Source organism: Corvus brachyrhynchos, unplaced genomic scaffold, assembly GCF_000691975.1.
Source record: "Corvus brachyrhynchos isolate BGI_N302 unplaced genomic scaffold, ASM69197v1 scaffold398, whole genome shotgun sequence".
In the NCBI taxonomy this organism is placed as follows: domain Eukaryota; kingdom Metazoa; phylum Chordata; class Aves; order Passeriformes; family Corvidae; genus Corvus; species Corvus brachyrhynchos.
Window position 1 is genome coordinate 262,980 of NW_008239780.1, and position 10,411 is coordinate 273,390.

The 10,411-nt window shown below is 47.4% G+C and overlaps 2 protein-coding genes across 2 annotated transcripts in view; one reads left to right on the plus strand and one right to left on the minus strand.

Moving 5' to 3' along the window:
• Positions 1 to 1,551, plus strand: part of UBE2A (ubiquitin conjugating enzyme E2 A) — a 9,700-nt gene extending 8,149 nt beyond the window's left edge. The window contains exon 6 of the mRNA XM_008640467.2: positions 108 to 1,551. Coding sequence (XP_008638689.1) covers positions 108 to 236 — 129 coding nt within the window. The 3' untranslated portion in view covers positions 237 to 1,551. The remainder of the gene's footprint in view (positions 1 to 107) is intronic.
• A 2,365-nt stretch (positions 1,552 to 3,916) lies between these two features.
• Positions 3,917 to 8,560, minus strand: NKRF (NFKB repressing factor). Its single transcript, XM_008640470.2, has 2 exons — positions 8,434 to 8,560; positions 3,917 to 6,364 (listed from the first exon to the last, which is right to left on the minus strand). The coding sequence occupies exons 1-2, from the start codon at positions 8,546 to 8,548 to the stop codon at positions 4,377 to 4,379; spliced, it is 2,103 nt and encodes a 700-aa protein (XP_008638692.1). The 5' UTR covers positions 8,549 to 8,560; the 3' UTR covers positions 3,917 to 4,376.
• Positions 8,561 to 10,411: the final 1,851 nt, after the last annotated feature.

The window sequence follows — 10,411 nt, forward strand, 5'->3', positions numbered from 1 at the left end:
GTGCTGCACCTGGACTAATGTCTCTGCTCTGACTAGTATGGATAGTTTACAGAACAGTTGGAAAACTGTACTTTGCAGTGCCTAAGGATCTTTTTCTTTTTGCACAGTCCCTATTGGATGAGCCAAATCCGAACAGTCCAGCAAACAGCCAGGCAGCTCAGCTATACCAAGAGAATAAGCGGGAATATGAAAAACGGGTTTCTGCAATAGTAGAACAGAGCTGGCGTGACTGTTGACCCAGGATGATGCAAACGAACACTCTGTTGATGAGGAAAATAAACAAAGTGTCCGAGTCATCTTTTTCCTCCTAGCATTTACTTTGCAAGCAAAATAGCTGTTGTGCTGTTGCCACCCTCCCTTGCTGAAGCTTCTCCTTGGACATCAGAACGCACCCACTTTGAAGTCAAACGTTCTGTACTTGGGTTACTTGCAAAAGAGTTACTGATGCTGAGTTCATTTTCTGTGGTCCCTCTCCAGTCTTAGGGCAGTATTGTGCATTTCTGTAGTGTACACTAAGCTTTTAATTGTAATTGTGTTATACACAGTGATGCTTATGTGTAGCTTGATAAAAGGGATGTTTATATACATACACATTTTTTAACTGATATTAACTAAAGTGCTGATGTGTCCAGGCTGGTCACTTACCCCTACTATTGGTTTAGACCCCACTGCATTTGTAAGGACTGGGTGAAGAAATCACCTTTTGTTTCCCTTTTGTATTGGTTTATCAACTCCTTCACTTACGTTAAAAAAAATCAGCTCTTCAATTGATTCCAATTCAAAGATTTAGTAAAACCCTGGAATGCTTGTTACTTCTGCACTTCACATGCAAGATTTATGTACAGATCTACATAAATCACTACAGCTGTGGTACTTGGATCTTTGCTGAGGGTGAGAAACAAGCCCTTTTATTTTTTTAATTACTATTTTAAAGGACATGCCTACAGAAACTGTCAGTAGGTTTCTATAGTCCTGTCACCAAGGCATTACTGGACAAAACCAGGTAGAGTTGTGGTTCTCAGCGAAAGGCCTTCCACATGAAAGAAGAGGTAAAACCTGACCTGTTCCAGCGATGGAATTACTCTCCTTTGGTGTCTTTCTCCTGCCCCTTATCTTTAGCTGAGAAAGATAAGTTGTGTTTCGGAATTAACTTTGTCTTTTGGAAAGTTTGAATTAAGTCCAGGGTAGGCACTCAAGTCTCTGCAGTTTCTGCTCTTCGTAGATGACCGTGTGGTTTGTGTAAGCTACTGCTGCATGCTTGAGTTTGTTCCCTTCAGTTTTATGAAAGTATTTTTTCAATTCTGAAAAACATTTGTAAGTCCAGTCACTTTTTTTGTAAGGCGAGTTTGTACCTTTGGATACAGAACCTTAAGCAGCAGTGTGGGATAGAACCTGCAATTGTGTTGTCCACTGTTCCAGTGTCTTTTGTGTGCACATTGGTCTGTTAGTTGAAAAGTATAACTTTGCACAAGTAACCCATGTAAGAAACTGTACATTTTTCAAAAGTTGTAAATAAAGTGTAACCTTAGTGCTTATTGTATAAATAGGCAAGAAGTGTGTAACTGTGCTTCTTTAACTGGGCTGCCAGGAGTTGGGTGTGCGGGTCAAGCTCCTGCACTGTGCACTACTTCTGCTATGGGCAGCATTTGGGAGAGAGGTGTGCCAGGGGTAGTGCAGGATGATAAATTCGACTCCAGAGCCAGGAGGAGGAGAGACAGGGCTGGCTGCACCTGCAGAAGATCAGGGTGTGGACTGGGCTGTGAATAAAAAGGAGCATGTGATTCTGAGTTAGTTAGCTACAGCAACTTGGTGAGCTCAGCTGATACAGGAATCACATTTACTTTCCGCCTGTCTTAGCAGGTGGAGAACAGGATTTATGATGAGTGGCAGATAACAAAAGCTGGTTCTGCTGCTGAGCTCCACAACTACAAGTGCATGGGCTCTTTCAAAAAATGTAATACAGATTTGTACCTGCAGTGACAACAGCTTGTACCCTTGAACAGCCTTGTGCCTTACATGGAGCAGCCGTAATGCCTTCTGCAAGCACAACCCTTTCTGAGGGGGCCAACTTCCTCTAAGGCCACAGCGGCCCTTGTAGCAGTCCCACTATTCTTGTGTTTGTTTCACTAGTTAAAAAAACCCAAACCAATGGATTGGACTCTTAAGGCAGCCAGAAAGGAGCAGCACTGAGGTGCAAAAGAATCCCACCATCACACCTTGCTCAGGCAAGGCCTTTATCTACTGACTCCATCATAGCCCCTATGGTGTCTCTCCTGAAGGCTGAGGCTCCACAGCCTCCCTGGGGGCAGCGACGCTGCTGTTCCCCGCTCCCGCCTAAGGCCCCGGCATCCAAACCCAGAGCCCCGCACCAGGTCCTGAACAGACACCGTGACAGCAGAGGGGCCGCAGCCCCTGACCCAGGACAGGAAAGGCGGTGTCCTGCAGAGACTGCCCGGGCCAGCTGCCCCTGCTGCGGTACAGTGACTACAGCTAGGCCCCATCTCTCCCAAAAGAGCCATTTTTAATCTCGAATACCAGTGGTGCTCTTACTGCTTTCCTTGGCATCACCAAGCTCTAACACCCTGCTGCATACCCAAGTTAGGAAGGAGGAGCTTCACTTCTTTGCCTAGAAAGTACCAGGCTTCTTCCACTCCTACAGCACCATCTGCTAGAGCCCAGTGTTCTTGAGAGCAGAATTCAGACACAGAAGAAATAATGAACAAAAACCAACCCCAAACAAAACGGAAAAAAACCTACTTCCAGAATTAACTGCCACAATATTTTTTCACAGCAGTAGCAAGTTGTTATTCAGCAGTCCAAGCAGGCAGAAGCTGTGCTGCAGCCAGGCAGAGAGGATGCTTGCTCTCTGCTTCCTGAGTGAGTCTCTCCTGCCAGGGCAGCCTCTCCTCTTCCTCATCACCCTGCAGGGATGAAAATCCCTCTAACTGCTCATCACCGGGATATTCTGAGGTTAAGCATCCTCACCTCAGTGCTGAGAGCATTTAAATACGAAACAGAACAAGATGTGGGAAAAAAGATACAGGAGGGTATAAAGAGATGGAGAGGCAAATGTAAGCAGCAGAAAACTGAAGGTGATGGCTGAGAAACGGCAACAGGAGACCAGACAAAAACACTGCCTTAGGACTGGCTTCATGGTACAGAAGCATCTCAGACCCCACTGCTGACAGAATTATCAGCAGCTCTAGGCATGCCTCACTCCTGGTTCCTCCAAGGTCAATCCCTATGCTTTAAGCTTCCCAAGCATGAAGTGAGTGTTCTCCAAGGCTCACAGAGCACTGTGTCCTGTAATCCTGCCAGTGAAGCAGCACAGATGGAGCTCAGAGGCTGCTTCCCTCTAAAGGAGGGAAACACTCCGGCCTCCCGGTGGCATAAGCCAGCCCTGGAGAGCTTCCACACTCACACATGGTCAGAGCAAGGCCAGGAGTTTCCTGGGAATCGCCCTCACCAGACACAAGCACCGGTACAGGAATGGAGTGGAGAAATAACCAGGCACAGATTCAGTTTTGTTCAGGATTAAAGAGCTGATATTCCAAGTAAAAAAATAAGTTATATAACAGTCCCCACAAGCTACATGAGCATCTTTGAGCGTGGGCTCTGCATTTACCTCCAGTTTTTATATTTCACACTTCACCATGGTTATTTCCACATGTCAGCTGTTCTCCAAGGTAGAAACACGCTGGAATTCTCTCAGTCCCATTCGCTGGCGATGAAGGTGACTTCAGTGATTCTCAGAATGGGAGATGCAAGGTAGAAATCTATGAATAACACTACCACTAAACTGATTAAGGTTTACATACTGTACATACACACACAGCAGAGACAAGACCTCAATATATGTATTTCTCAACAATAATCAAGTTTTCACACTTTTTTTTATACAAAGTGTGACAAAATCTTTTTTTTTTTTTTTTTCAGAAATAAAACTTTATTTTTGTAGTCATTAATACCAATTTTACATACAGGTTTATGCCCCCAGACTGCATTTTCTTGGCTTGTTAATTTTTTTAAAGGTTTTTTTTTTCCTTCTTTGCTCAAAAAGAATAAGGGACCTATAATTTTAAATGATGTCAAATTCCTTCTCATTGGACATATGTGATTGCTATTACAAAACTATTAAAATGTGAAGGAACAAGTAATATCAAAGACACATACAGTAACAGCACTACTGCTTTTGCGTTGTGCTAATGCTCTTGAACAGAACTCGGTCGGTCCTAAACACCTAACAACATTTTAGAAATTATATTGCCAAAGTAAAAGACTTTAATGTCATTATTACCCACAAGAAAAATGCAGCATCTCTTTCTTTAGTCGAGTGCCCAGAAAACTCAGTCTCTGGTCAAAGGGGACACCTCACCTCAGTTTGCTTGGGGCATGATAAGCTCATAATGCCCAACCTGGCCTTCCTGCTTCAGCTGATCTAACAGATCTTCCTTGCGCCGCTTCCTGCTCACCACCAAGTATCTGTTGTGTCCTTGCCCATGGGATTTACTTTTAAGACCATATTTTTGAGCAATTTGATGTATCTGCTTCCGCTCGTCCATGGTCAGTTCTCTAGAGAAAGTCAAGTCAATGTGACTGTCTGAGCGTGCATAGTTTCGAATGATCTCTTCAATATCTCTCTTAGCGATTCTGTTCACCCTTTCTACATCAAGCCCAAGTCCTTCCCTTTTGAACTGCTCCTTTACTGAAATAGGCTCCCTAATTCCTTCACCATCTTTCCCTAGGCCACCACCTGTCCAGCCCATCTTTCTTAAAATTTGGTTCCCAATGTTGTCTTCTTTGATCTTCTGTTTGAAAGCCTCTTCTGCTGATCGACCCCGAATCTCATTTCTGGAGATGACGTCTTCGACGGTGCCTTTCTTCAGGTTATTAACTACAGTTGGCTGAGTCTTTTTGAGGATTTTCACAGCTTCCTCTGCTGCCTCATGCTTGACAGATTTCTTCACTCCAACTGCTTCTGCAATGAATTCATCTTCAAGCATCACCTTGCATTTCCATCGCATGCCTGTCATCCTCTCAAAGACATACTCCACCGTCATCTTGTTGAACTGGGCAGTGTCGTTCAGGGTACACACCGGGTTACTGGAGTTCTCATAGATCACCAGGTCCTTCAGGTCCTTCTTCCTCCCAGAGCCCCGTGACGAGCAGCCCACTTTCTGCACCTGGGTCACTTTGAGGGATGCTATATTTGACTGCATCTTCTGCAGGATTTTCAGTGCCTCCTCAGCTGCTGCATGCTTGCTCGTCTTTTTTGTGCCAAATCCCTCGGCCAGGCAGTGATCTTGGAGATACACCTGACAACGCCACGAGCGGTTGGGCATTAATTCATACTTGTATTCAACAGACATTTTGTTATATGAGGCAGAATTGTTAAGTATTCCTATTGCATCGCTGGCATTCTCTGTGAGGACAAAACTAGTCCAGTGTTTGTTGGTATTCGTGGAACCTTTTATGGATTCAGTACCAGGCTGCATCGGGACACAGTCCCTGTTGGCAACTACAAACTCCTCATGAGGTTTGAGAGCAGGAGGGAAATCTGGGCGACACACACCTGCCTCACAAACCACCAGGTCCTCGTGGTAGGTGTGCTTGAACTTCCGCTGAACAACTCGAACTTCCACAGATTTCTTCAGCAGCTTCACTGCCTGCTCCGCAGCTCGATCCCGGGATCCGTTTTTGCTGCCGGCATAGCCGGTGGCCAGGTAGACGTTCTGACATCGCACCTCACAAGCAAAGCCATCTGTCAGGAGCTTCTTGCTCTTGGGGAGGTCAGCAGGGGCGATCTCTTTCAGAGGAACATAAATATATTCAGGGTTTGTCTTGCATGCCTGAATTGAACGTGTCAAAAGATACGTGAAGTTAATTTTATCTGTCCCAGTGTTTGCATCTGGATTAGTAAGATTTTTCCAGACAGCTGCTGACAGTTTCTCCATAAAGCTCTGCTTCAGCATTATTGCTGACGGAGGGAAAGTCTCTGATGCAGACGGGGCAGTTGAAGGGGAAACAGAAACCTGCAAGGCGCTGCTTGTGGTAGAGTCCACACTATTCACAGCCTTCTTGACTGTGGCTGCTGGGCCTGCAAAGCCAAGCCCAGCTGTGCTGGAGAGCTGGGGATCCACCTCTCGTGCATTCACAAAAGAATTTGTACAGTTTTCAGCTGGCTGTGCCATGCTGTTTGTATTTGCCTCCTGGTTCACCTCCTGCGTTTGGTTATCCAGAGAACTGTCCTTCTTGCCATCCTTCTCAGCGCTGGTGACAAAGTGTATGGGCTCAAAGCGTGGTCGCACTCGGAACCTGGGGACTACCTTTTTGGGTGGCTCAGGAATCTCTTCTGGCTCTGGACCTATGAGATGGAAGAAAATTACAGAATTACCAATATGGGCTATGACAGGGAGACAGTCTTTTCAGAAAGTGATTTTTAAGAGGAGCCTGCAGGCTCTGAACATAGGATTTGCACTCCTTAGTCAAAACCCAAAAGGTTTCCTTCCAAAAGACATTCACAATTCATCCAAGACAACCAGTCAATCTTGTGCAGGTCACTACGGTGGTATTTCCACCTTCACAACTACCACACAAAAATCTCTACATATTTAGTTACATGATGCTGCCTTCCAGCATTGCCCACTGACCTACCTGGTCATTTCTGAAGTTAATCCCTTTAAATCTACTAAAATAAGTAAAACTATGGCCAACAAGACAGAACACCAGAGCAGGACTAGAGACTCAGCTCTGACTCTGCTGCAGGGTTGCAGGATCATGTCAGATAAACTACTATATCTTCAAGTCTTCTCATGTGAGGTGGAACACAGTGATACCGAACCCTCCTTTCCAAAACACACAGGGCTGTTACTGACTTAACAGAAGCACATTTTCTCTCAGTGTAATTGCTTTGGGCTAAAGGGCAGCAAACATGAAGAAATCTGCCTGAGCCTCAAGGGACAGCTGCAGTGACTGGGGGCCCCATTACTGACAGACCTCTTGTTTCTTCACCAGAAGAAATGCAAATGAGACAGACTATCCTGACGTGCACACCTACTGCAGAAAGGGAGAATCAAACAGCTGACAAGCAAATATGTTACATCCAAGAGATGGTTACACAAGACTTCTCCTGTGGAAAATTCAGCACCCACATGCTGCAGTGGTACATATGTGTAATTTCATCGGAGGAGCAGAAGGCCAGCTCAGTGCCAGGAACTGCTGCTTAATCCAGTGCCAACATGTGCGGCCCTGCTGTAGGTCAGGCAGTACAACTGTCTAGACATCAACCACCACAGCACAGGTATCACCACCCAGCTCGCTGCAGGTGAAAACACCACCTGCACACAGTATAAATAGCCCTTCCTTTGTACTGAAATCAGGTGACAAAGCTCTTGCGCATTAAATGCTTTGCCCATCAGTTTTCATGAATTACGGCAAGATTTGCATTTCTTCCTCTGTTTGTATTTCGATGGTTGCACTGCAGCAGCACCTAAAGGCTCTTGCCAGCAGAACAGCTCACTATGCTGTTTGTGCAACAAGTCCTAGAGAACTCTCAGGGCTGTTGCCTGTGACAGACAAATCATGGGACAAGAGCAGTATCTCCTCACTTTTGCAGCTGGCCCATGTAAGCACAGAAAGATTCCTGGCTATCAAAGTAAGGCAAGCAACTTTGGCAGAGCTAGAGATTATATCCAAGCCCAGAGGAGTCCCGTGCTGTCTGACCATTTGTGCCTCACACAGCCACAATGCTGACTGACACAGGGGCCTGCCCGCACCCGGGCACAATTCTCACCCCTCTCCAGAGGGAGGGCAGGCAGCTCTGAAGGTGCCATGGAGAAGCCAGCAGACGGAGCAATCGAACCGCCATCCCTCTCTGCCTGCTGCATTTCCTCCACTGGAAAAGCTACAGCTGGAACACTGATCCCTGAGACCATGGGACTGGGCTGACATATACAGGACTCTTCCAGGCCCAGCAGGGAGGAAAAAAAACCCAAAACAACATATCATGTCTGCTCCCCATCCCCTCAAAGCTCCAAGCAGGTTGTAACTCAAAGTCAATGAGCTGAACTCCACATCTCTATGTACAAGTACAATCCTTCCCTGGGTCAGAACATCATCCCTCACCACAGCAGACAAAGCCAGATGGGTATTCGATTCCAGACAACATCCCCAGGAGAAACCAATTACCCGATAACTGAAATGAAAAATGGTATTTTCTTAAGCAAAGATAGAACTCTGAGTGAATTGCGCACACGGCGGAGGAGGAGGAACTGCTCTGCAGTCCAACAGAACACACCATGGGCACTTATCTCCAGTCTGCCGTGCCAGCTGTCCTGGAGGCAGCCCCGTGGCACACTGGTGTCCCCACACTCCCAGTGATGTCCACCAGACAGGGAAGGGGTCATTATCTCTAACACGGGCAGATGTACTCACTGTCCGATGGAGAGCGGTATCTCTTTAGCTTCCTGTTGGGGACCAACTCGTATGACCTCATGTCCCCAGTGTCGATGCCTTCAGCCATCTTGAGAACCTTCTCCATGACCTGCATGCCGTATCTGTGTGGGTTCAACAGCAAAACACCTCAGAGCCGGCCCCACCGGGCAGCACGCATGCACACACAAGCTTTTGTTATGAAAAACAAGAACTAAAGCTACCTGAGACACAGCAGCTTGTGCAAAGGAGATGCCCCTCTGATTCTACTAGAGCAGAGCACAGCACTGACCACTGTCCCCACACCACAGCTGGTCCGGCATGGGCACACGGCCGCACACCAGCTGACCTGGCTCTGCATGAACCCACTTGTGGATAAACCATGCAGCCACCACACCGACAGTGTTCTAAACTGAAATTTAAATATCTGACAAGATACAGTATTTGGCAGAGCTGCCAGGAGCACTAATGAACACTGGGGTGTGAAGGAGGAGCAGCAGCTTCAATGAACCAAACACAGGAGCTCAGACTGGCACTGGAGTCCTGTGCCAGAGCCTGCACTGGAGTCCTGTGCCAGAGCCTGCACGTCACCAACACTGCAACTGCCATGTCAGGTGACAAAGGCACTACTCAGCCTTCATTGACCACTCTTTAAAAAGCCAAACTAAATCCTACCTGGGTGCTGTAACCGAAATGTTTTGAGGTTCCTGAACCACGAGAGAGGTGAGGTGGCTGTGACAAGCTCTGAGCAAACCCTGACCCTGCTGCAGCATCCACAGTTCCACATAGGCAGGACATGCATAGCACAGCCCCATCCCATCCCTCTCGGCCTTACATCTCCCACCAGCTCAGTTCTCCATTGCTCTGGGGATCCGTCACATGATTTCGAGCCATTTGTACGCCGAGGCTGAACAAGGAAACCCAAACCTTTCTATCCAAGGAGAGCGTACAAACACAGCCTGACACCAGCCTCTGACAGTTTCACACCATGGTTCAGAATGGAGGAAGAGCAATGCTGAACCTGTTCCATGGTATGCTCACCTTCCAAAGTCAGAAGGCATCGGAGCACCGCCCACAGACAGGAGTCCACTACTGTCCCAACAGCCAGGGCTGCAGTAATTTGCACCAGCTTCTAAATACTGCTGTTCCAAGGGCTCTGGAAATCTATTCAACCTCCACTCAAGAAAGACTCTTCCTGCTCCTGATTTAGAGGGCCAGGCAGAAAGTAGATCCGTATAAATTCCTGGGTGAGAACTGAGCACAGACTACTGCAGTATCTGCTTCACCATTACAGCTCAGCCCTCAGCAGAGGCAGTAAAACCGGGAATGGGAAGAAAACGCCAGGAGGGATCAAAAGGAGGTGAGATAGTGGTGATACTCTGTTGGGGGTTAGGATTTTTCCTCTTGTATCTTTTGCTCATGGAATTTTGTCCCATCTGTTGCTAAGAGACAATAATGACCGGTACTTAAGAGAGACAAAAGAAAGGGCCAAGGTGGAGGAAGTATGCTGCTGGCTACTCTCTTACCTGGGGGGTTTTTTCTCTTGGGAAGGGCAAAGATACCGTGAGATTTTGGCTGGGCAGGGAGAGGCTGGAGTCAGCTCCTCTCGCTCTCTGCATCGGAGGACGGTCGAGCTGTTGCTTACTGCGGAGAGAATTCACTGCCACTGCAGGAGCCCAGCCCTGTACTGCTTCTCCTGCTGTGGGTGGGCCTTTGCTCGTAAGAGCAGCCATTGAACTGGGACCTTATTCCTCGGGGGAAAAAAAACCGGGACTCCGACAGCCTCCTCCTTCCCGGAGGGTGCGTTTCCCCGGCTACGGAGAAGCCCGGCTGCCGCTGCCCAGCCCTGCTGTTTTCTGCCGCTACCTCTACCTTTTTCGCTACAGTCTAATCCAGCACTCCGTGTCCACCCAAGCCCTACAGCTCCTGCTAAGGCTGGGGAGTTTTCTGTTAAATTTTGTTCGCCACCCCGGGGGTGGTG